The 23,218-nt window shown below is 39.0% G+C and overlaps 1 protein-coding gene across 2 annotated transcripts in view; it reads right to left on the reverse strand.

Annotated features, from left to right (window-relative positions):
• Positions 1-850: 850 nt before the first annotated feature.
• The window catches only part of RASGEF1B (RasGEF domain family member 1B), a 35,317-nt gene continuing 12,949 nt past the window's right edge, over positions 851-23,218 (reverse strand). For both annotated transcript variants that reach the window (XM_081234880.1, XM_081234881.1), the window contains 12 exons: positions 21,874-21,996; positions 21,352-21,489; positions 15,695-15,907; positions 15,128-15,202; positions 13,646-13,741; positions 13,427-13,529; positions 11,870-11,949; positions 11,629-11,724; positions 6,270-6,365; positions 5,777-5,900; positions 4,547-4,619; positions 851-2,201 (listed from right to left, as the gene is read on the reverse strand). In XM_081234880.1, coding sequence (XP_081091006.1) covers positions 2,177-2,201; positions 4,547-4,619; positions 5,777-5,900; positions 6,270-6,365; positions 11,629-11,724; positions 11,870-11,949; positions 13,427-13,529; positions 13,646-13,741; positions 15,128-15,202; positions 15,695-15,907; positions 21,352-21,489; positions 21,874-21,996 — 1,242 coding nt within the window. In that variant the 3' untranslated portion in view covers positions 851-2,176. The remainder of the gene's footprint in view (positions 2,202-4,546; positions 4,620-5,776; positions 5,901-6,269; positions 6,366-11,628; positions 11,725-11,869; positions 11,950-13,426; positions 13,530-13,645; positions 13,742-15,127; positions 15,203-15,694; positions 15,908-21,351; positions 21,490-21,873; positions 21,997-23,218) is intronic.

The raw sequence follows: 23,218 nt of genomic DNA on the forward strand, positions 1-23,218 counted from the left end.
TCTGCTGCAACTACAAGACTCTGATCTGTAGCAGAAAGCAGCCATGAGGAAGTGTGTAAGCAAATGAATGTGTCTGTGTTCCAAACACTTCATATATGGACATGGAAATATGCATTTCATGTAATTTTCATGTATCATGAAATACTCTTCTTTCCATTTTTTTCAACAATTGCCACCTTGTGGCTCAAACAAAAGGGGTAGACTTGGCCAGCAGCCCATCATTTGAAGACCCCCTGACATAGAAGGTTGAAAGATGGACATTGTTGCTGTCATGGCAACACATGCAGGGTGCAGAGTTCAGGGAAAGGCAAGGCAGGGACTAGGCGGCAGTGCTGCAGGGAGCCCCGCTCCGAGGGTCCCAGGACAAGCAGCATCAGCATTGCCTGGGTCCCACCCCAGACCTACAGAATCCACATCTGCAGGTCAGCGAGATCCCCAGCTTCCTTGCAAGCTTGAAGGTTATACTGAAGTCTCAGAAGGCTTGGCAGTGTGATCTCAAGGCTGGGCTCTGGAATTAAAGGTCTAGTTCAAATCTTTGTGTCTCTCATTAGTTATATGGCCGCGGACAAATTATTATTATTATTAATATGCCTGTTTCCGCGCCTAAAAAGCGAAGATGATGATCCATGCCGAACACTTAGAAGTGCCTGGCAAGTGATGCTTATTAACTGTTTACTATGATTGACTTTCAAAAAATCAAGGCCCATGCACGTACTCCTAAAGGCCACTTCCCCAAGGACAGACACATTTTCAGCCAGTCACTTGAGTTGAACGACTGAGATTGCAGCTCCCCCAATACCTCCCACCAATACCATCCATTAAAGAAAACAAAGACACCACAACTCCTGGCTGCAGAGTGTCAAATGTATTGACGGTTGTAAAGGGACAGCTTGGAGACATTTTAGGTCTGCTGAGATGACATGCAGCATACAGACATGCTCTGTTTTTCTGAAACCATGTCATTAAGTTTGCAAATACATCTCTGTTTTGAACATGATGGGTTTTTTTTTTTCATTAGCACAGTTTACCACTACAGTTTCTCCTAGAGTAAATAAATATAATGGCTGTTGCAGAGCCACTACAGATTTATTTAGATGTTTAACAAGGTGAACTATTTCACAATTAGTTCGACCTCTGAGTCAACAGCAAGATGTTTTTCATTTGTTTTGTTCACTGTTCTCATGGGCGGGGGTTATCTTTTCCAATCTGTTCTCTGTTCACATGTTTAGTCGCCAACAGACTACGAAAGGTAGTGAAAAATAAGTCTGTTTAAAAAATTAAACTGTAATTAGGCCATGGGTTTTTCCCCAAGACCCTTAAAGTCAGATAATTTAAATTTACAAGAGGAAAAAAAAAATAGGCATCATGGAAAACTAAGTAACAAAAAAAACTACTGAAAAACACATCTGTAGAACACAGTGGTCAGTTGTAAACAGCTCAGAAGGGTAAAGAAAACAGAAGGTCCTTCTAGAATGTTACACAGTCCAATGACAAACTCTGCTTTTTTTTCTAGTGGCTATTTTCCTACCACAGTGTTAGCTTCATTATTATATTAAATAACTTATATGGGTAAAAAGGAGTTTGCTAACCAGCAGCCAACTCAAAACCTTGTAGGAAGAGGGAGGCGGGGAATTCACAACACAGCCCACGCTCAGGGAAACAAAGTCGGCAGTTGGCATCCAGCCAGCCTGGCCCCTCCCGGCAATACCACTAAGCTGCAGTTTGGGATCTAAATGGAGGGCTTGTTTCCCCTCCTTCTTCTCCCTTTTTCTTTTAAGTTAACAAAGAAACATGGGCTTCCTAAAAGCCAGCACTCAGCTGGGCAAGTCCCATTAGCAGCAAATGTTGAACCAAATTAAAAAACACACACACACACACAAAAGAAAGCTCCATCCAGATGCAGAGCTGTGATTCACATGGAAATTCCAGGAGATGAATCATTGCAGAGCTGGGATCTTTAGAGGATTCTTTCTCAAGTGTCCCCAGTGAACATTTCAGTCTCACAAAATTTGAGTCAATCTGTCAGCTGTGGGGAATAAGGTCCCCATCTGCTCTTGAGGGAGCGTGCTTGCAGGGACTTCATGATTTTTTGTGGCACTAGATGCCTGAAAACAAAGGCCAGCCCCTCGATGATCTGCTTGAACGCAGCAGCTAGCAGCAGCCAGCATCCCGTGTGTTAAACTCTGCCCAGGAGGCTGGACCTGAATAATAAAGAAGATAAGATAAGAAGGAAGGTGGCAAATGATCTGAAAGAGGATGAAAATCCTCACCTAATACTAGTTTCATCTTTCCCATGTTTGAAGTTTGATTTTACATAGTTTAAAGTAAGTCAGACAAAGACAAATATCATATGGTATCACTTGTATGTGGAATCTAAAAAAATGATACAAATGAACTGATTTACAAAACAGAAACAGACTCACAGACGTAGAAAACAAACTGATGGTTACCAAAGAGGAAAGGTGAGAGGAAGGATAAATTAGGATTTGGGGAATAACATAAACACACTACAATATATAAAGTAGATAAACAACAAAGAAATATACTCAGTATTTTGTAATAACCTATAAGGGAAAAGAATCTGAAAAAGAATATATATATAACTGAATCACTTTGCTGTACACCTGAAATTAAAACACTATAAATCAACTATACTTTAATAAAAAATAAATTAATTTAAAAAACATTTTAAAGAAGGACAGAAAAATATTAAGCATTGAAGTCCTTCAGGTTTTCTGGGAGAACTGCTAGTCACTTAAAATAAATATACATTAGTGGAGATGGCCAAAACTTTGTTTACAGGTAAATCTATACCTTGAGTGGCTTTATATTAACACACACACACACACACACACACAAACAAAGGTCATTAATGATAAAAAGCTTTTAGAACCATACTGGTCTCATGGCAGATGGGATACTTAGTAAATCTGAACGAGTTCACATTTGGTGCCCACTGAGAGCATTTAAATATCAAGCGACAAGAAAGGTGTCTTCCCTCACAGGTGTATTTGTCATTGCCACTGCTGAACCCAAGTGTCTGAATGAGTGACTCTTGGACCAGCAGGAGAAGCATCTATGTAAAAATATCCTACTGCCTGCAAAGCTAATGTGTGTACACGTTTTCAGGCAGGTACTATCATTCTAGAATAATGAGCCTTAGTACCTATCCACTTAGCATATGTGGGTAGATCCTTTTGCAAAGGATCACAGCGTACTTCTTTTTTATCCTCTTTGGGGATGCTCGGCCTCAGCCAACACCTGCTGTAACCCAACGTCCTTCCTCAACAGCACAGGCGCAGGTCCAGAGCTGCGGAACATGTGAGGGAAGACCCTGTGCTCCCCCTCAAGGGCTCACACAGCAGTAGGGAAAAGAAGAAACATCTCCAATCCTTTGCCTATCACCATGACCTGTTGTACGCATAATAATTCCAATGCCTCTGTACCTCATCCCTCCTCAATGAAAGGTTCAAAGAAGGCCTAAATTTTCCTTTGAAACAAATAAAATCACATAAAACCAAATACATCTTAGATACCCTGGCTCATGAAACTTAGCCCAAGATCAAGTTAATGAAGGCTCCCAAGTGACTATGGGAAGAAAAGAAAATGGGCTTGTCAACCTGGTACAAAAAGGCACATGGGACTTCCCTGGTGGCACAGTGGATAGGACTCCACGCTCCCAATGCGGGGGGCCTGGGTTCGATCCCTGGTCAGGGAACTAGATCCCACATGCATGCTGCAACTAAGAGCTCACATGCCACAACTAAGAAGTCCGTGAGTCACAACTAAGGGGCCCTCCTGACTCAACTAAGACCCAGTGCAACCAAATAAATAAATAAATATTTAAAAAAAAAAAAGAGGCACATATTCCCAGAGTCTCTTAGTAGAAATACACATACAGCAATTTTGGTTAGAGTAATACTATATCCTGGGCTACTTTTGCCCATTAAAGCATCTCAGATGGTTAAAATACAAACCCACCTATCCTAGTTTTGTTTGAAAATACTACTAGATTAACAACATTTTTAAATTTGGAGAGATTCTGTATTACATTTAAAGTCCCAACTCTCTCCCAAACCAAAGAGGGGACCAAGATCTAGTCGATAAGTGACACACTCCAATTTACTGAACCAGCTGGTACTTGGGTCTCTTTGATCTCAGGTGAAATAAGATTTTACTGTTAGAACTATTCAGAAATACAGTCTGAACTTCTTATCTTTTAGATGAAGAAAATGTGTCAGTGCCCTTTTTAACATACCAAAGGGTAATTTCAGTTCCTCATTCCATAAAATAATGGGAGAAAGAAGAACAGAGTCACTATATATCTGCCAGTACTAAAAAAAAAAAAAAAAAAAAAAAAAGACAATAAAACTGAAGGATGGCGATGAGGATTCCAAGCCACAAAGATTCAGTTAACAGGAGATAAGCTACAGAGAGGACTTGGAACACGCAGGCAGGGACTCCCTATGACAAGCACGCGGCTTTCTTCACTTAAGGGCAACGTCTTTATTAGATCTGTACAGCAATGAGAAGCAATGAGACCCACCTTAAGGACTTCCATCTGTCTTTCTCTATATGGTTTTCAGGTCCTTCACTCTCATAGGAAGCCAAGTAGAGAGCTACAATGAACCAAAAGTACGAATGCATTAACGCTGAAGTCTTTTCCTGATACATTACCCACCTCCATCCATCCCCCATTCAACCTGAACCAAACCCTACAGCAAAACACACTCTTTAAAATATCAAATTACAACCGGGGAGCTTTAAGAACACAGAATACCACACTTTGCCCCTGACTGACCATCTCAACATAACCCCAAGGGCCTCTTAGGCCAAAAAGGCACTTGGTTAACTAAGACAATTTATGAGGCAAAAAAAGCTTAAAAAGACAAGCCACAGGATGCGATCATACACTCACATTTATGTTCTTTACAAAGAAGAGGGATGGGAAGGGGAGCCTTTCCTGTTAGCTTTTTAAAAGACATTTTAGCAGGTAAAAAGTCAGGTTTTCTAGGCCAGTTTTTCACTCTTCTAATGTTTTTCTCTTTAATACTAAGTCAAAAAGAATTCCAAAGATTTAAAAGCTTGTTATTAATCCTGTTTGTAGAGGCTAATAATAATCAAGTCCCCTCTGGAATGGGTCATATTAATTCAAGATGTTCTTTAGTCATTATCACAAACACTACCAATCTACTATGAGAAATAGTTAATAATGCTATTGATTTCTATAATATTAGGATATAACAGATTAATATAATCAATCCCCAAGTCTTTTACAAACTTTAAATTTCTGGTCAATTTTTTTGGTACACAATCACTGTTTCTGCCTCAAATTCCCTAATGTTTTAACAGGTTAAGACTTTCCACTGTTTGTTTTGACAAACAGCAGGGGCTAGCGATTGTTTTGTTCTTCAAATTACCTTGAATGTCAACATATCATGAAACACCTTTTTTCTCCATTAAAACAAGCCTAAACAAGGGCAAGTAATCCTTCAATAACTTTCCATTTGTGCCCAAAGCTCTGCAGATCTAATATTATAAAGAATGTTTAAACACAGAAATGTACTGCTTATCGGTGAATAGTGAGTGCCTGACTCAAATATTTTAGGGATAAACCATACGGTTTTCTGTGCAACAGAAAATTCTAAAGATGGAATAAGTCAGAAGACAGGCCTCATACTACATGAGGAACCGGGAATCAAGCATTTATATGCTGATTTCCTGATCGTAGGGTCTGTGGATGCTGGTGGCGGCCCCGGCTGAACAGGCTACCCACCATCTTCACTAAAGACTGGTACTGTGAGCAAGTACTGTAAGATCTTCCGGTCTCTCTCAAATGGACACTCCACTTGCTTCCATGTCATGAATTCACTCACTTGTTTGGCCAGTTCCCAAAATTTCTAGAAAAGAATAAAATGAAAGTTGAAGTTAAAGGCAGTTATCAAAAATCATGAGCTTGGATGAGACCACTTCATTTAATGTTCTCCTCTGGCTTCTAATCTTCTGAACTCCATAATTTTCTTAATTTAAGAAAAATTAGCAATAGATATTTGTTACGTAGAGGTAAAAATTTACTCAAGTACCTCTGGACAATAATTTATAATAATGGTGCAGCTAATTTATTCTAGTCAGCATTGTTATCTTCTTACAACTTAGTAGGGAAAGAGAAAACTTGGCTCGAGAACTTCAGAAGCAGCTTAGATGGCCTGGGCTCTCTACAGTTGCTGGAGAAGCTAGTCCTTCTCTGGGCTCAGATCTTGCAGCCTTACCTCAAAGTTGACATGGCCGTTGGGAAGGCGGTTGGCACACCCCTCATTGAGGAAATAAATATCTTTGATTAAAAGACTGAAGAATGGTATCACAATCTAGAGAAAACAAAAAGCTCTGGTCTGTTTTGGGCAAATAAACATTTAGACTCTCATCAAATAATATAAGAAGTTAATGAACAGCATTGACTCTGGATTACAGAGTAGGCTATAATTAATTAAGACAGGTACAGTGTTTTCTTTGCCTCCCATGAGAGCAGTTTCCTTCTTTATATAGTTTTGCATAACATGAAAATGCTGTTAATAACCAAAATGCAGCAAAGACGGGTGGCACTGGGAGGCAGATTGGCTTCACATTGTTGCTAGTTTCCCCCATTTTTCTCAGGGCAATAGCATATGATCCAATCTGAGAGTTCTAGCTATAATCAAAGAAAAAACATCTAAAAGAACTCTTACTTTTCATTTAGTTAGAGCAAAATATTAACAGAATACCTGCCACTGCAGGTACTGAGAGCTTAAGATGTGTGACCCATCTCTCTGTGAGAAGCTGTACACTGTTTTTATCATTTAGACATCGACATTTTAGATGAACTTTTTCTTAGAGGAACATTTTCTTTTCCCTTGAAGATACTGCTCAAGATAACGTGAGAGCACAGGGTTTTTGGTAATAGTTGCTACAAACTTCCTGTTGAGTAAACCTGGCCTTCTTGTGACAGAGCAAGTAAGCACCTGTTCTCATGGGAAATCACTGAAGTGATTTGCACAATATGCTGTGAGGCAGGCCCAGGTGAAGGAGGAATATAAATGTGCAAATTAAAATTAATGGTTGTGTAAAAAACAATGAGCCTTCTTTAGTAAGACTTTCCTGCCTCACATCTTTGGTTTGATATGGTGGTATTTAATTAATTAATCTAAAATAATAATCTCTAAGAGAGTACTCTAAATTCTAGGAAGCTCAGAATGAACAAAGAACAAAGCTCTTTGTTCTTCGACCTTGTAACTTCCACTTTCTCTCAAACGCCAACATGCTTTTGAAGATTCTAAATGTGCTACAATGTAAATAATGCTGCAGACACAAATCGTGGACCTATGTTGTTTACCCAAGAGCAGGTTTTTGAAGGTTCCCTCAGCCTATGACTCATGTGGTACACCTATACTAGATGAATGACAGGTCTGGAAAACATACATTTCGGCTCATACTTAAAACATTAAGTATCAATTTTCACTTCTAGGGGGAAATTCAGATTTTCCCCTAAAGTCACTTAAAAAGAGATAGGTTTTGATTATTTTTTTGTTTCATTGATCTCTGAAAAGAGCCAAAAGGAATCTTCAATTTCGACAGCCCTTTTGAATATACTTTTAATCATTTGCTATTGTCTGGAAATCTCTAAACTGAATTCGTAAAGATCCCCTCATTACCTTCTCCTTCAGATATTACTGACTATATCTCTATTATTTTAGAACTAAACAGCCATGGTAACAAGGATAAAATCACACCCGAACTTCACTTCTTTGCAAGACCACTTGTCACTGGGGGGTGCTGGGCTTTGGCTCTGCTAGACCTCAGTTTAAAACGCGGCTCCACAACTGACTGGACGTACAAGCCAGGAGTCCGCCACCTGTGGCCTGAGGGCCAGCCCACCTCACCAACTGTTTTGGAATGGCCTAGAAGCCATACATTTTACATTTTTAAATGGCTGGGAAAATATCAAAAGAATAATCTTTCATGAGCATAAAATTAAATGAAGTTAAAATTCCAGTGTCCAGACAGCTTTACTGGAAAACAAGCATGCTCATCCACTCACCTGCGTACCGTCTATGTCTGCTCTCGTGCCAATCTGAGCTGAGTAGTTGCAACAGAAACCATATGGTTTACAATGCCTAAAATATTTAGGATCTGGCCCCTAAGAGAAAGAGTTCGCCAACCCCTGGTATAAGGCTAAGAAAGCCTAGTTTCCTCACCTTAAAATGGGAACAGTACCTCACTGACTTGTGGTGAGGATTAAATTCAACAACACAGGTTTGACCTCAATTAAGCATTCCCCCAAAACCAATGGGCCCCATACAAGGGGACAAGTATTACTGATGTATCATTATAAGGAAAATGAGGACTGAATTATTATCAAGATGCAATATCTGCCTAGTGTAACAGCTTTTAAGGAAGAACTTTACTTCTGTGCTCTGTTCTGTAGTTCTGGGCTACATGGTGCTGATCACATGAATCATTTTATATACATATGTATATATATATATAATGGAATAAAGAAACTGTAGGGCTTCCCTGGTGGCGCAGTGGTTGAGAGTCCGCCTGCCGATGCAGGGGACACAGGTTCATACCCCGGTCCGGGAAGATCCCACATGCTGCGGAATGGCTGGGCCCGTGAGCCATGGCCACTGAGCCTGCGCGTCCGGAGCCTGTGCTCCGCAACGGAAGAGGCCACAGCAGTGAGAGGCCCGCTTCCCCAAAAAAAAAAAAAGAAACTGTAGTATATATACTTGTATGTATATATACTATATATATGTATATATATGTGTGTATATATAAATATATACACACACACACACACACACACAGGGTACAGTTTCTTCATCCGTTCATCCATCAATGGACATTTAGGTTGTTTCTATATTTGGCTTTGTAAATAATGCTGCAATGAACAAGGGGGTACATGTATCTTTTCTAAATATGTAGTGTTTTTGTTTTCCTCGGATAAATACCCAGAAGTGGGATTACTGGATTGATCCACTATTAATTGTCTGAACCACTCTTCCAAGAACACAGTGATAGAAACAATCTCCCTTATGATAATTCCTGCGCTGTTCCTTATGCCCATATGCCAGACAGAAGTCTCCCAGTCTTCTTCAACTTGTCATTTCCTCATGGATGGTTCCTTCAGATGTGCAGCCCCTACATAAATCTACCACTGTAAAAATCGGGAGACTATAAGGGCTTCGGACCTCCAGAGTGAAGGTGGATGTACAGGCTACTACAGGAGCAAAAGTTTGCTTTCTGAGAGGTCTTTCAATGAAGGCTTTAGTGGGAGAACGTCTCAAGTAGTAATGTTTTCTAATTCCCTTTCACAATATTCTTGGCAACTACACCTTAAAGGCATTTTCACTTCCACAACTAGAAATGAATGCTGATGATCAGAAACGGAATGGTGAAAGGACTGAAAACCATGCACTTGTACGAGAAGTGGTTAAAAACCAGAAGACACAAGGACTCACAGAAAAAAACAGCAATTTAAAGATCATTTAATGGCCCCGATGTGAAAGATAGATTTTTTTCTATATGGTACCTAGAGATGTGCCACATTGGCCACCTAAACATAATTCAAGGAATATCAAAGATTATATAACTTTATTCACGCTGCCAGGAAGACTTTAAAATAGGAACTGACTTAGGAATAAAGAGAGTCTACCCTCACTTCAAAAAAGAAAACAGAATCCCAATTCTCTTGAATAAGAGATGAATTTTTATCCCCAAATGTTTTCATTCATAGCCTTTGAGACCAGTTGTAAAAAAGAAATGGTGTATTGCTTTAAATTGGTGGTGGGATCATTTGTTTTACGAACTAGAGAACACAATCCATACACTCACACAAAACTGGTTAAAAAACAACAAAACTAAAGCAGACAGAATTTAGTAAATGATGGAAAGGGTAAATGCTGGAAAAAGCTATTAGAGTCCCACGAGTACAACATTCAGTGAGATCTTTGTGGGAGGGCTGGACTTCAGAATTACTTAGGCTAGTGCTGCAGCTCCTGACCAAGAGAGATGATTCTACAGCCTCTTCCTCGCTAAGGCAGAGGCCCTCTAACTCACGGAGGTCCTGCAGAGAAAGCCTTGCTTCCAACACGGAGAGGTGAAGAAAAGGCTGCAGACAGCCTCCCACAGGTCTTCACACTTCAGGGTACTGGGATCCTCCCATGCATGTGATCATTTCCCAAAGCTTGAAAAACTTCTGATTAGATTTTTCTCAAAGTGGTCACAGGATTACTGGGATGTGGGCAAATAAACTTTATTTTTTTCTTTTTCATCCTCCTCATACTTGTTCTTTCTCAAAGAGCTTTAACCTTCTTTTTGAATTTTATTTATATTTTGGCTGTGCTGGGTCTTAGTTGTGGCACGCAGGATCTTCCTTGCAGCATGAGGGATTTTTTAGCTGTAGCGTGTGAACTCTTAGCTGCGGCCTGCATGCGGGATCTAGTTCCCCAACCAGGGATTGAACCTGGGCCCCCTGCATTGGGAGCTCGGAGTCTTACTCTTACCCACTGGACCACCAGGGAAGTCCTGGGCAGGTAAGCTTTAAAAGCTGGTAAACACCCTCAGGCTAAATTGAGATAGTTATCTCTGCTTCATCCCTTCTCTGACCTTGTTTCTTTATCAAAAAAAAAAAAAAGTGGATTTACAATATCTCTCAAACATATCAGAACTGATATTTTGGATTTTGTTGAGAAGCAATTTAGCATGTTTAAAAGGTGGGGTTTCTTTTTGTGTTTCTTTTTATTTTAGATCATGGTGGCTGAAGCTTTTTGGGGGAAGTGATTGAGAGGCCCTGAAATATTTTACCCTCATTTCGTTTATTTGTTGAAGATATAGTTTAAGTTAGAAGATGGACAGAATCTAAGCAGAAAATAGCTTTCATCAAGCAACCTTCATCAGCCCATTTACTGCAACCAGGTATTTACTTTTCAAATAACATGATCTCCAAATGTCAAAATGACTTATCCTTCCCATGTATGAAATGTGCCAGTGAAGGACACTCTGAGTCAGAAGTACAGTTGATCCAAGATAATGTGAAATTGTTTAAGGGCAGGGCAGATAGAGTGAGGATCATTCATCTCTCAGACATCATCGCTGTACTTTCTGCCACCCACATATCCAATTAGTAACAGCAGGCCTAATGCTACAGCAACTAACCTACTTTCTGAACATAAACGACTTAACCATAGGAGGTAAGCTAATTCTTTAAGAGAAAAGGTTACATTAAGTCAGCCACTTTGTGCAGAGTGTAAATGTCTGTTTTCCATTTAATCAAATTACTCTCCAATGCTATTAGTCATCTTAACATAGGACTTAATATTTACCGCTTGAAACACAACTATGACACATTACAAAATAGTCATTTAAATAATGCAATAATAATATTTGCAAATTTCTCCACCAAGTTCCCTTTCCCTCTCCTCCTTCCACCCTTCCTTTAGCACTCCCCTTCCCTCTGTGGCAAGTGATAAAAATGTCTACAGCACGCGGCCTTGCTTTCTTAGATCTAAGCTAAAAGAAGCTCGGTACAGTAGTTCACATTTCAGTGCAACACATGGCAACTCTACTATAAATAAAACTCCTTTAAACCCATACCTTCTCTCTGCTGCTATGAGCAGTTAAAGACCTTTGTGCCGCCCCACGAAGAGCTGTTCGATAATTGTAGAAATTGCTTGAAGGGTCCATCTGATGCTGAAGACAAAAGAGAGGAGAGTATTAACTACATACTTCTCACCTGCAGAAAGTTTACGAGACTTTACTTTTAACACCACATAGAAAATCCCAAATAATTCAGGCGCAAAATGTTACGTAACAGCAAAACAGCAGCTCCACATACCTCAAGAACGTCAAACTTGGCTGTCTTCACTTTGGCCCAAGTTTTTTTCAGTCGAGAGACTGGGCTCATATTCATGCCAGCTTCCAATTTAAAATGGAGGGGGAGAAAAAGAAGGTGGAAATAGAGAAATAAGAGAGGTCATTCTAACCTATGTTCTGAAAAAGTGTTCATTACTAAGTGGAAGGAAGTTAACTTTATTCAAAAAACCTGCCAAACGATTTTCCAGAGTAGTGGTCCCATCTCATACCACCACCCATGTCTGAGAATTCTACTTGGTCCACATCCTCACAATATTTGGTTCAACTAGTCTTCTTAATTTCAGTCACTCCCATGTGTGAAATGCTATTTCACTGTGATTTTCATTTTAATTTGTGTTTCTCTGATGACTAATGATGTAGAGCATCTTTTCATATACTTACCAGCCAACAGTATATCTTCTTTTGTGAAGTGTCCAAGTATTTTGCCCTTTTTTTCATTGGGTTATTTGTCTACTTAGTATTGCTTTGTAGGGTCCTTTATAGATTCTGAGTACAAGTTCTTTTTTAGCTAGATGTATTACAAATACTTTCTCCTGTGAAATGGATTGCCTTGATATTTTCTTAACAGTACAAGAAGGGAATTAAATAATCTTCTATTACCTAGACTGTGGATCTCTCAGGTCTTTGATGTAGATGAACATCTGTTCACTATTTTCATGGAGTAAGCCAGATAGAGACCTGAAGCTTGGCCAGTATTTTTATGGGGGAGATAAAGGGGAAAAAGAATCTTTTTAATGGAAAAAAGAATTGGTGAGAGGGATTTATTAGAATCAAAATTATTGAATTATATTTGGTAGATTCTCTGGCTTCAAACTGACCCTGACTCTGAAGAGTCAGGCAAATATTCAAATATTTACTGAGTACCTAAAATGTGTAGCATAGCCATATCATTTATCATATAAATTAGAATGCTTTTTAATGAAAGAGTCATTAACCATAATTGTGGCAAGAAAACAGGTATAAATTGGGAAAACCAAGACACAGTGTTACCCCCTGCCCTATGTTTATAGAATGAACAGTCACTGGCATTAAAATCCCCATGATTTAGGGGAGGAGCAAAGTTTATACGCCAGGCTAATAAGGTCGGAGGATGATAAGTACTAGTGACTTGGGTAGTCAGAAAATGTTCCAGTTTCTCAGGCTGTCCTCTTATCTTGCTGATGGAATCATTTGATTTAGTCCCAGATCATATATTTCTATAATGCCTGATACACAAGCTACTCAAACACTTTCTAAAATCCTTAATTTAGGCACATATCTCACGTATAAGCCTTTATACATAAATATTCAGATGAGGATAAACTGACTAAATGTATTCCATGAATTCTTATATACTTAAAAAAGATTATACATACTTGTACCAATTTGGATATTTAAAGCATTCTGGACGTTCTGAAACAAGTCTAGATTAAAGAATACAGTTTTCATTAACAAAACTGTACTATCTACAAATTTTCAGTGGATACATTTCACAGGATCTATAAAAATAAAGGACTCATATCTCTCAGAAAACACTCACAGATTATTGCCATCAAGGAATTAAAGTTGCCAATGTTAAAACACTCCCGAGCTACGTCAATGAAATACTCAATCATCCTTGCTCGGTGCTTCTTCTTTACAGGCTGTATAGAAAGAGAAAAAAGAGGGCAGTTATCCAACATGTAGACCCAACAAATGTCAAATAAGTATGAAAAGATAATATAGAGGGCTAGAAGAAAGAGAAAATTCATTTTCTCACCATGCAGATTTCTGTAGCAACCAAGTAGCTGAGACGATTAAACCATTCCACGTAAGCTTCTAAGTTTCGTGTTTTCTTCCGTTCACTGTAGCAACTCTATAGAGAAAGGAAAGTGAGCAGGTGAGTTGGAGAAAAAAAGAGTGTATTCGGCTCTCATTTTTTTTCAGATGTGGGCCTTTATTCTCAGTGTGTGAATTAGGAAGGCTTTCTAGGATGAGAGCGGGGGTTGGGAGGGGAAAGAGAGAGAGGGAACCACTAACATTCTTGACTCTCCTTACAGAAATATCAAATCTCTTAGTATAGTCCAGTGAAAACCCAAAGGTCTAGAAATCTATTCTGCTGCATTCATGACAGTGCCTTCTCTTCCAGGAAGCTAAGTTACTCTCAGGGGGAACTGTCCTCAGAAACACAATTCAAAAACAAAAAAACGGTTCTTGGCTGCATTCTAAAACAATCTTCACTAATTAATGGGGTATGAACACCAATTGCTGTCCGCACAGCATGGAGAAGCTGAGAGCGCAGAAGACTAGAAAATTTTCTCTTAAAATTAAGTCTAGGAGAGAATTTTGGAACTTTGTGTAGCAAGAAACTAAATATCTTCCAAGGTAGATAAAAGGAAGCCTACATCATCCTGGTCTTTAGTAGGGTGAGTGACATATTGTTCAAAAACAAAAAGAAGTTAAGCTCATCTCAGAGTTCAAGGCCAAACTTGAACGGGTTAACTACACCCCTCTTTCCTTCCTTCCAAATGAAACAAACAAATTTCAAAAAAGTCCACTAGCCTCCTATTGCAAAACCTAATCTTCACTTCCTGTACTGAGCAAAACTATTCTAAGGGCGGAAAACAGCTGCTGCCCCTACTCCCAAAGGGGGGCTTTCATTAGTGGGTGATGCAGTCTTTGCTTAACAATTTGAAATACTTCCTGGAGGTCACTGGGGGAAAAATTTCTTATGTGTGTGTATACCGGTTTTACAGCCCATGCCTAGTGTCAGTTTCTTTCCATATGGGCTGCATCAGGCAACAAACCTGTCATGAGGGATTCACCTTAAAACAAGAAGCAAGGCAGTAAAGACCCATCCTAGCACACTGGATGTGCATCCTGTCTTTATAGCCCCTGCTATTGTTGAATCATGAGCAGAGCATCCTTTTGTATTTTCCTTCTGGCTTAATCTGCTAAAACCATTACCCTTTTATCTCCTACCTTCACCACCACAAATGCCCGCACCTACTCGCTTATTAAATTTCCCAATAAGGAGGAAGAGAGGTTAAAAGTTGGTGGTAGGGTAAGAATATTGTGAAGGCACTTAGAGACCAGGCTCAGGAAAAAAATGCAATGAATCAGATATGGCTAATGAAAAACAAAAAACTTTTTTTTAAAACCTAAAACAAAATTGTTCCAATTTCTGTCTCTTATACCCACTATCATAGACTAAAGAATTCAATTGCCAATTTCAGGGCTGACCTCTGGGTAGACCAATTACCTTGTCATTGTCCAAAGGGTCCTTCTGCACAAATGCCTGAACAAATTCTTCTGGGCCAATATAATTGAGCCTCTCCTGAAACACAAACCCAGCAGGTCAACAGTATTAAACAAAAGGAGAAGAAATGGTCTTTCCGTTCTGTCTACCGACTTTTAACACTACCCTCATCTTTTAATGTAGCTTGTGAAATAAGCCGTTTAACCCTCAAAATTGTCATCATCTTCAAGGTCTGAGCAGAGGCAGTTTTCTGCTTGGGTCAGTGCTACACTAGAGAGTAAAAGACTGAGCGAGTTATGGAAAAATTAACTAGAGGGGGAACATGACGAAGGTCAATAAACTCTTCGCTCTTCAATCTTGCTTAGTATTTATTTTAAAGTGAACTCCCAACATATCAGAAATAGTCATATTCAAATGTCTAAACAAAACACGTTCCAGCTATTTCATAGATTATTTCCCATTTGGATTATTCTAACCTCTCCCTTGACATTACTGCTGACGAACACACTGTCTGGTTGTCAAAGCAAATCAAGTGTGGGTTATAAAGGACAAGGATGACAATGGCCTTACCAGCTCTATGTGAGTCAGCTGCTGGGCCAACGTGTAAGGGTCACTGCAGACAGTAATAATGTCCCTTTGTATGGACTGTGGCTTGGTCTTGAGAACTGTGAGCCGATCTGTTGACGTGGAGCTGATTTTTGCCAGGACTTCCTCATACTGGCTGAGCGCGGCAAGTTTGCGGATTAGACACTGGATCATCTGCTGGACATTCTTCCTATATGTCTGCCAGGAAACAAGCAAAGGATTACCTCCTTGCACTGCTTGTCTATTTTCACCACTACGCAAACTCAGAGACTCTGTACTTCAATGCTTTTACCTTCACGTTGGACAACCACTTTGGTTGAGGGCAGTTAGAGGATTCAGCTTCACTCTAATAGTTTAAAAGAGACACATACACGTAAGGTGTCTTTTCAGACTTGTAAGACTTAGTTCTTTTCTCAGGCTGCTCTTGAGAATACAATTCAAGTTGGGTCATGAAAACACTACAAGGATGATTTAGATGAGCTACTGAGGGAATCCAATATAATAAGAACCACATATAACTAATATTCTCTGGGCTGGCATAGGAATGTACTGGTTTTCTTTTATTAGGTTAAAATGTGTTGATCTCAAGTCAGAGCATCCTTTTCCTAATTCTTTTTCTTTAGGGTCCCCTTCTAGATTTGTCTCCTTCTAGCATTCCCAATCTCATTAGTCTAAGGGTACAGACAGCTACTTAACAGAAATACACCATCACTTCCCACTCAGCCCCCAACCACCTTCCTGACTTCCACATATAACATGAGTTACCACCGAAAAAAAGCAGTGGATATTCCTTTTTGGTATCTGACTTCCAGTTGGTTCATGTCCATTTCTTGTGCATTCATGAGTCAGTGCTAAGGTTCACCACCGAACTCTTCCACATGGCAATTCTACCCATAATGCTACTACCAGGTGACACCTTCTTTGTTACTACATCATGCTACCGCCACAATACTTAAGAGAAATTGGTTTTAAAGCAATGCGTGTATTATAGATAAATGTCAACCTCTTGACTTTTAAAATAGTTGTTAAGTCCAAGAAAGAGCTCCACAATCAACCAATTCCTAAGGTAGAGTTACATGTGTAAGTTAGGGTATTCTTTTATTCTTCCTTTTTCAGGCAAAAATTGCCAAACTAACACTTATCCTTCTGGGTAAACTGTGACGCCTGTTATCAAAGAAAGGCACACAGGCTGCTTCAACGTTAACGTGGTCCTTAGGTTAACAGCTCCAAAGGAGGACAGTCCTAGTGAATTTACAGATGAAAGCTCTATGTCCATGCTTTACTAACTAATCAGCTCCTTTTAAAAAGGTACCACAGTATCATTTTCTGAGATTAATTATCTGAAAATTAAATGGCATCTTACCTACAAGTCTAAGAACCATCTTTTTTTTACAGAAGTAATTTGGTTTACCAGAGCATATTATAAAACTTTAAATGAATCGATATTTGCATACTTAAGCCAAGGAAAATTAAAAACAGGAGGAAATGATCAATTCTCATATAGTCAAGGCAAAAAGGCACACACAACCTTCTTTCTTTTCTTCTTCTCTACTTGTCTGGTGTATATTCCTGAGTTCTTTAAACTGGTCCATTAGATGACCTTTTTCCCCTCTACATTCACAGACCACCCTGAAGTCACTAATGAAATACCTAAGTGTTTAAAAAATTGAGCCTTCAAAGAACCTATCTTCCACACAGCATTAAGGTTATCAGTTTAGAAGATGGTATCTATTTGGTAATATGGTTGTCACTCAAAGAAAATGCCTCTTTCTTTGGAATTCGAAGCAGTTAAGGCCAAATTGAGGGCTATTTTAAATCCCTCGCTGGGGGTGAGGAAAATGGGTGAGGAGGGTCAAAAGGTAGAAACTTCCAGGTATAAAATAAGTAAGTCATGGAGATATAATGTACAAGATGGTGACTATAGTTAATAACGTTGTATTGAATATTTGAAAGTTGCTGAGAGAGTAGGTCTTAAAAGTTCTCATCACAAGAAAAAAATGTTAATTATGTAAGGTGACCTGTTAACTAGACTTATTGTGGTGATCATTTTGCAATATACACAAATACTGAATCATTATGCTGCATACCTAAAACTAATAGAATGTTACATATCAATTGTACCTCAATAAAAATAAATTAATAAAAATAAAATAAAACCTGCATCCCTATTTCCTTTGCTTCTTCTACATTCATAATCTTGAGTTACATAAAAATCTATGAACTTAAAATGGTTTCTTCAGTCTTCTGTCCCAAATGTCATAATAAATGCTCCCTGGGTGATTCTGACATGCGAAGCATATCTGGTAAAAGACTCTTATTCTACACTTTAAAAAATGCTTTTTAGGGAAAGAGGTAGAGTAATGTATAGTGGAGGATTCAGCTAGTGAGCAAAATGCAGCAAAATATGAGAACATGTATGCAATAGGGTATAGGGGAAAAGCTATTCAAATAACAAAGAACGTGAGTGTGTGTGTGTGTGTGTGTGTGTGTGTGTGTGTGAGACAGAGAGAGAGAGAATATGTGTGTGACCTCTTTAAAAAGTTTGCGGCTGCCACTTGATTCCATTCGAGAAACCAAAGGTTCGTGTTGTTAAGCATGCTTTTTTACTGAATCATGGATTGCCAAATATGTACTTATTCTTTCTTATAACTTCAAATGCCAGTGACAGTAATTACCTGGCAAATAAAGACAGAATAAAGACAGGCCCCGTACGGAAGAGAAAATTTCATTGTACCCATTACAGTCATTTGTCATGTAATTGAATCATCAGTTTCATTTCGGGTTTCTTGCTGTCAAGTCCTAATAAACCTCTTCATTTTGGGCAAATCCTTAGGGAGGGGGAAACATATTAAGCCATACTATGTGGAACTGTCCTAGCAGATTCAGAAGAACTCAACTAAATTATATAGAGGGCACACCTGGATCCACTGACTGCCAAAGAAAATCCCTAAGTCCCAGGCAAGAAGCAGCAAGTCCCAACCCAAGTGCACACTCCTTTCCATGGAGGGAGGTAACTTTTCAGTGGAGGGAAATATTCTTTTCCTATTCCAGTAACCAATTAGTTTGTTCACTCATTCGTTCATTCATTCATTTATTCAAACACTCCTGAGTGCCTATTAACTGCCAGATACTGGGCTAGGAGTTAAGGATGCTATCTGAACAAAAGGAGCACAGTCAGGAAAAACAAGTCGTAAAGAAAGTAATTACTAATCTCAGAGTGCTCTGAAAGAAAGCGTGGTGAAAGCCAAGAATGGGGGATGACCATGGCTGGGGAGGCCAGGGAAGGTGTCTGCAAGGAAAGACACTTAAGCACATGGCAGATAAGTGGCCTCCCAAGCACAGAACTGAGGAAAAGAGCATCCACCACAAAACTTTAGGGCTGAAAGGGACATTACTCCAGGGAGGTTACCTCTATGATGTAGAAATGAAGAAGGAACAGAGACTTTAGGGGACTTGCCAAAGCACTCAAATCAACCACTGCCAAACGTGGACCTGATCCTGAATACTGTCTAGAAGTGACTAAAGGAATACAATCTCACTGGAAAACCCAACCTGATCATGGCAGGTGACATCTCTCCACTCAAGCCCTAGGCTTATCTTCTCATCTCTTTTCACACTCAAAACCGTCTGAAGATCTCAGGTTTATCAAGGATTTGTTATTAACACAGGATGGCTGATAAGAAGCCCAGGCACAAGGCTATTTGGTCCCCATGCTTGGTTCCATCCAATTCTTGAGTGGCTTGATCCTGTTAGAAAGAGATCGGGACCAATCTGGCCAACACAGATAGAAGTGACCCCCCCCCCATGGACTCCCATGACAAGAAGGACAAAAAGCCATCCATGTGGCATTGTATCTGAAAAAGATTTTTAAGGTGTTCCTTTTGGGAAAAACAAGTCGTCATTTCTACCTTTTAAAAAGGCAACAGAAGGAAGGGAAGCTGACTGCCACATCAAGTTAAGTACAGAAACAGAACTTAACTGAAGTGAAGCACTGCCTGACTCAGAGCTCAGCCTCCACACAAGGAAAAGCCCTTATGATGCCACTAATCTTTTGAGCAGCTTGCCATAAACTTAGGTCACAGAGCCAGCACTGACCCTGCCAAGCAACACAACAGCTCCCCCTCTAAGAAAAGATTTACTACAAAACTGTGATGCTTAACTTTTGCCTTTGTGAGTGACGGACCTACCAATACCTTGCTAGAACCTGTTACACGCAAACTAGCAAAATGATAAGAATACTCATAACTTGCAGAAGGACTCAGGGAACCACTCATTCAGGCTTGCAGAAGTAATGGCTCTCTTGAGCACCAGTTTCAATATAATGTCATAGGGGAAGTGTAAAAGGGTTAATTCCACTTTCATGAAAACATAATGTGGGAAGCAAGTGCATATTTTTCAAGTGCTAATCTTATATAATTTGTCTGATTTTTTTTAAAGTTCGGGGAAACAGTATTAAAATGTTTTCACCAGAAGTAGACAGACTAGATAGGTGTCTTGTTCCATGATCTTGACAGCACAGCACTGTAAGAATGATTTCTCCAGGTAGGTTATTCATAATGGGAAAATGCATTTTAAGATGGATGAAACAAGACATCACAGCCTTTGCCAAATGCTTCATCTACCTTTTTCTAACACTGTATCTGTGCCTAAGTACAGAAACAAAGATATCCTTGCCCAACAAGCCTCAAAACAGAGTAACAGCCTTCCAGGCCTGCTTCAAAGAGGATAACCTTGAATTTGTCACAGCTAGGTAGCTCAATTGAGGGAAGTGATATTTATGAAAGATTATCTAGCAGACTTACTTTCCATCTCCACCTAAGTCTAGGTGCTAAGCCTTGAATCAACTTCCAGGCACAAGACTTGGATCCTTTTTTCTTTGTCTTCTCCACTCCTAAAGAATTACCTTTGCTAATTTATATATTAATCTTATGGCCTCAGTTTTTATCAAGGAGCATTTGTTATAAACACTATACAGAGCAGTATCCATGATCTCATTCACAAAGTTCTTGCAGGAAATTTTTTTACAAATTTCACTTAATTTAATGCTTTGAAGGATTACTATGCTTTTTCTTTTCTGACAGTGAAAATTACATAACCAACTGTATTTCCCTTTTACCTGGAGCTTACAGTTAAAATACAGCAATCTTGTCCTACTCTACTGATTCTCAGTATTAGCACATTTGTTTTCTCCCTTCCATGATACAAACTCTCTATTTCTGATTTATTAATATATTACTTATTACCTGTTAATATATAAATGTTATTTTACATGTATTAGTGTTTATATTTCCTAATGTGATATTTATAATCTAACTTGCTAGGTCAAAACTTTTTGGAAGGAAGAAAGTTATAAATAAAATAAAATGAAAACACATTTGCATCATGAATCCTGTGCTTGAGTTGTTGACATGAACATACCCCCAAATTACTCACATAAAACTCTAGATCACACCCCTTTGAAGTGGGATTGTATAATCATCCCCCTTTGACACACCAAACAGACCAGTATGCTATGGAGAGGACTTTCCCAAAGGCAACAACAGAAAAGAAACAGTAGAGATGCCGATGCATAATTTAGCACCACTTCTCACCAAGACCCTGCCTGGAAATTCGAGTAATTGTACTAAATTCAGGTTACCAACCTCCTCGCCACTGGCTATTCGGTGAGCCAGATCTTTTAAGTTTCTCATCATTCTTTCATCCCGAAAATCATAAGGAAATGTTTCTGTCCATTCTGTCAGGAGTTGAAGAATTTTGGGTGCAATTTTTCTTATCTGATTCTAGGGAGAAAAAGCAAATCAAATTCAGTGATATCTATCAAATAAATCAGTACAAACAGGGTTAATGGTAAACTTCTAGTGCAAAGTCTTTGGGGTTAAAGAAGACTCTGGTCTTTGGGGTTAAAGAAGACTCTTGTCCCCCTTTCCCAAGTCAATGTCAAGTGCTACCAACTTAAGGCAGGACGGAGGGATCTTCCATGGCTCTAGATTTATATTTGTTCTTTATACCTTTCCAATTCCCTCTGCGTAGCCATGGTACCATTTATGGACCTCAGCCTGGGGAAAAGCTATGGTTACTGAAGGAAACCAACTTCACAAAATCTAAGCCATAAAGCTACCAAACTTAATGGAAAAAAACGTTAAGTTCAAATAAGGTATCATTACCTTATCACCACTAGGATCACTTAGTCTCTGGTGCTCAACACATAAGTGGCAAACTTTGGCCATTAGCTCATACGGATGCATAAATAACCGAGAACTCAGTAGGAAGGTAAATATGTACGTTCTCTGTGGCAAGAGAAAAAAAAAGTCATCATGGTCATATTCTCTCTGAAACTAGTATCTTTCCTATATATTATACATATAATATACATATCACTATATACATATAATATACATACCACTAAGTTCTCTTTAGCAAAGTTAAAATGCTACAGTTTCAAAAGTGATGCTTACTAGTAGTAAAACAACCTAAGATGGATTTCTCCTTTACTTTGTGATATATATTTTCCCTTAAACCATACTAAAAATAACAGAAGTACAGGGTAAGTTTAGCTACTAAATTATTTACAGTACATTTTTACATCCATCCTCTGGGAGCCAGGATACCAGGACATATAACAGTCTAGTAAAGAATGAAATTCAGCCCAGGGAGATCAATCTAACTTAAATATACCACCCGTACAGAATCTTGTTCTGTGTCCAAATATTATGGTAACTCAATGAAAACCAAAAAATCACCCAACCCACATCAGCTCAAGAAATCTCCAGTGGGTCCAGTATGACACACTGGAGCATTTGTGTGCTTGTGTCAGAACATTCAAAGAGAGACTTTCAAGTAATCTATTTACTTGCTCAAAGGCTAAGCAATTTGATAAAACATAATATCATACTATATACTTTTCTTTAACCACAATGTCTTCCCAGAAGCCAGTAATGAAGTAAAGCTTATTTGTTATAATAGTTCCATACTCCCAATAAGAAGAAAAATTCCATGGGTTTTTCTCCCCCTTAGGTGCCTTTTGTAGCTCATAAACACTTACAGGGCTGAACAAGGGATGCCTTTTCCTTTGATTAGAAGTTTTCCCTGTGTGGCAACATATTTGAAAATGCTACGTAACAAACCACACACACACACAGATAACTCAATAAGAAACATTATGGTGAACTACAGTGGCAAGCACAAACTACCCTCTGCACACCAAGGTCATTATTATATTTATAAAAACATTCGAATCTACTGTCTGGATATGTTCATGAAATCTTTATCAACAAGCAGCTGTTGCATAACAGGGGCAGCCGTAGCACAAGGGAAGGGGGAAGAAACATCACGTGCCCCAGAAATAGAAAACCTCGGTTTGAATGTTGATGCTGGGAGTGAGACCATGTGCAAATTCCTCAACATTCTGAATTTCAATTTCTTCCTCTCTAGCCTCTTGGAATTGCTGTAAAGACTGAGAAAATGTAAACGAATTCCTTAAATTAGAAAGGATTATCCAGACAAATGTCA

Source organism: Mesoplodon bidens (genome assembly GCF_964165515.1).
Source record: "Mesoplodon bidens genome assembly, chromosome: 1".
In the NCBI taxonomy this organism is placed as follows: Eukaryota; Metazoa; Chordata; class Mammalia; order Artiodactyla; family Ziphiidae; genus Mesoplodon; species Mesoplodon bidens.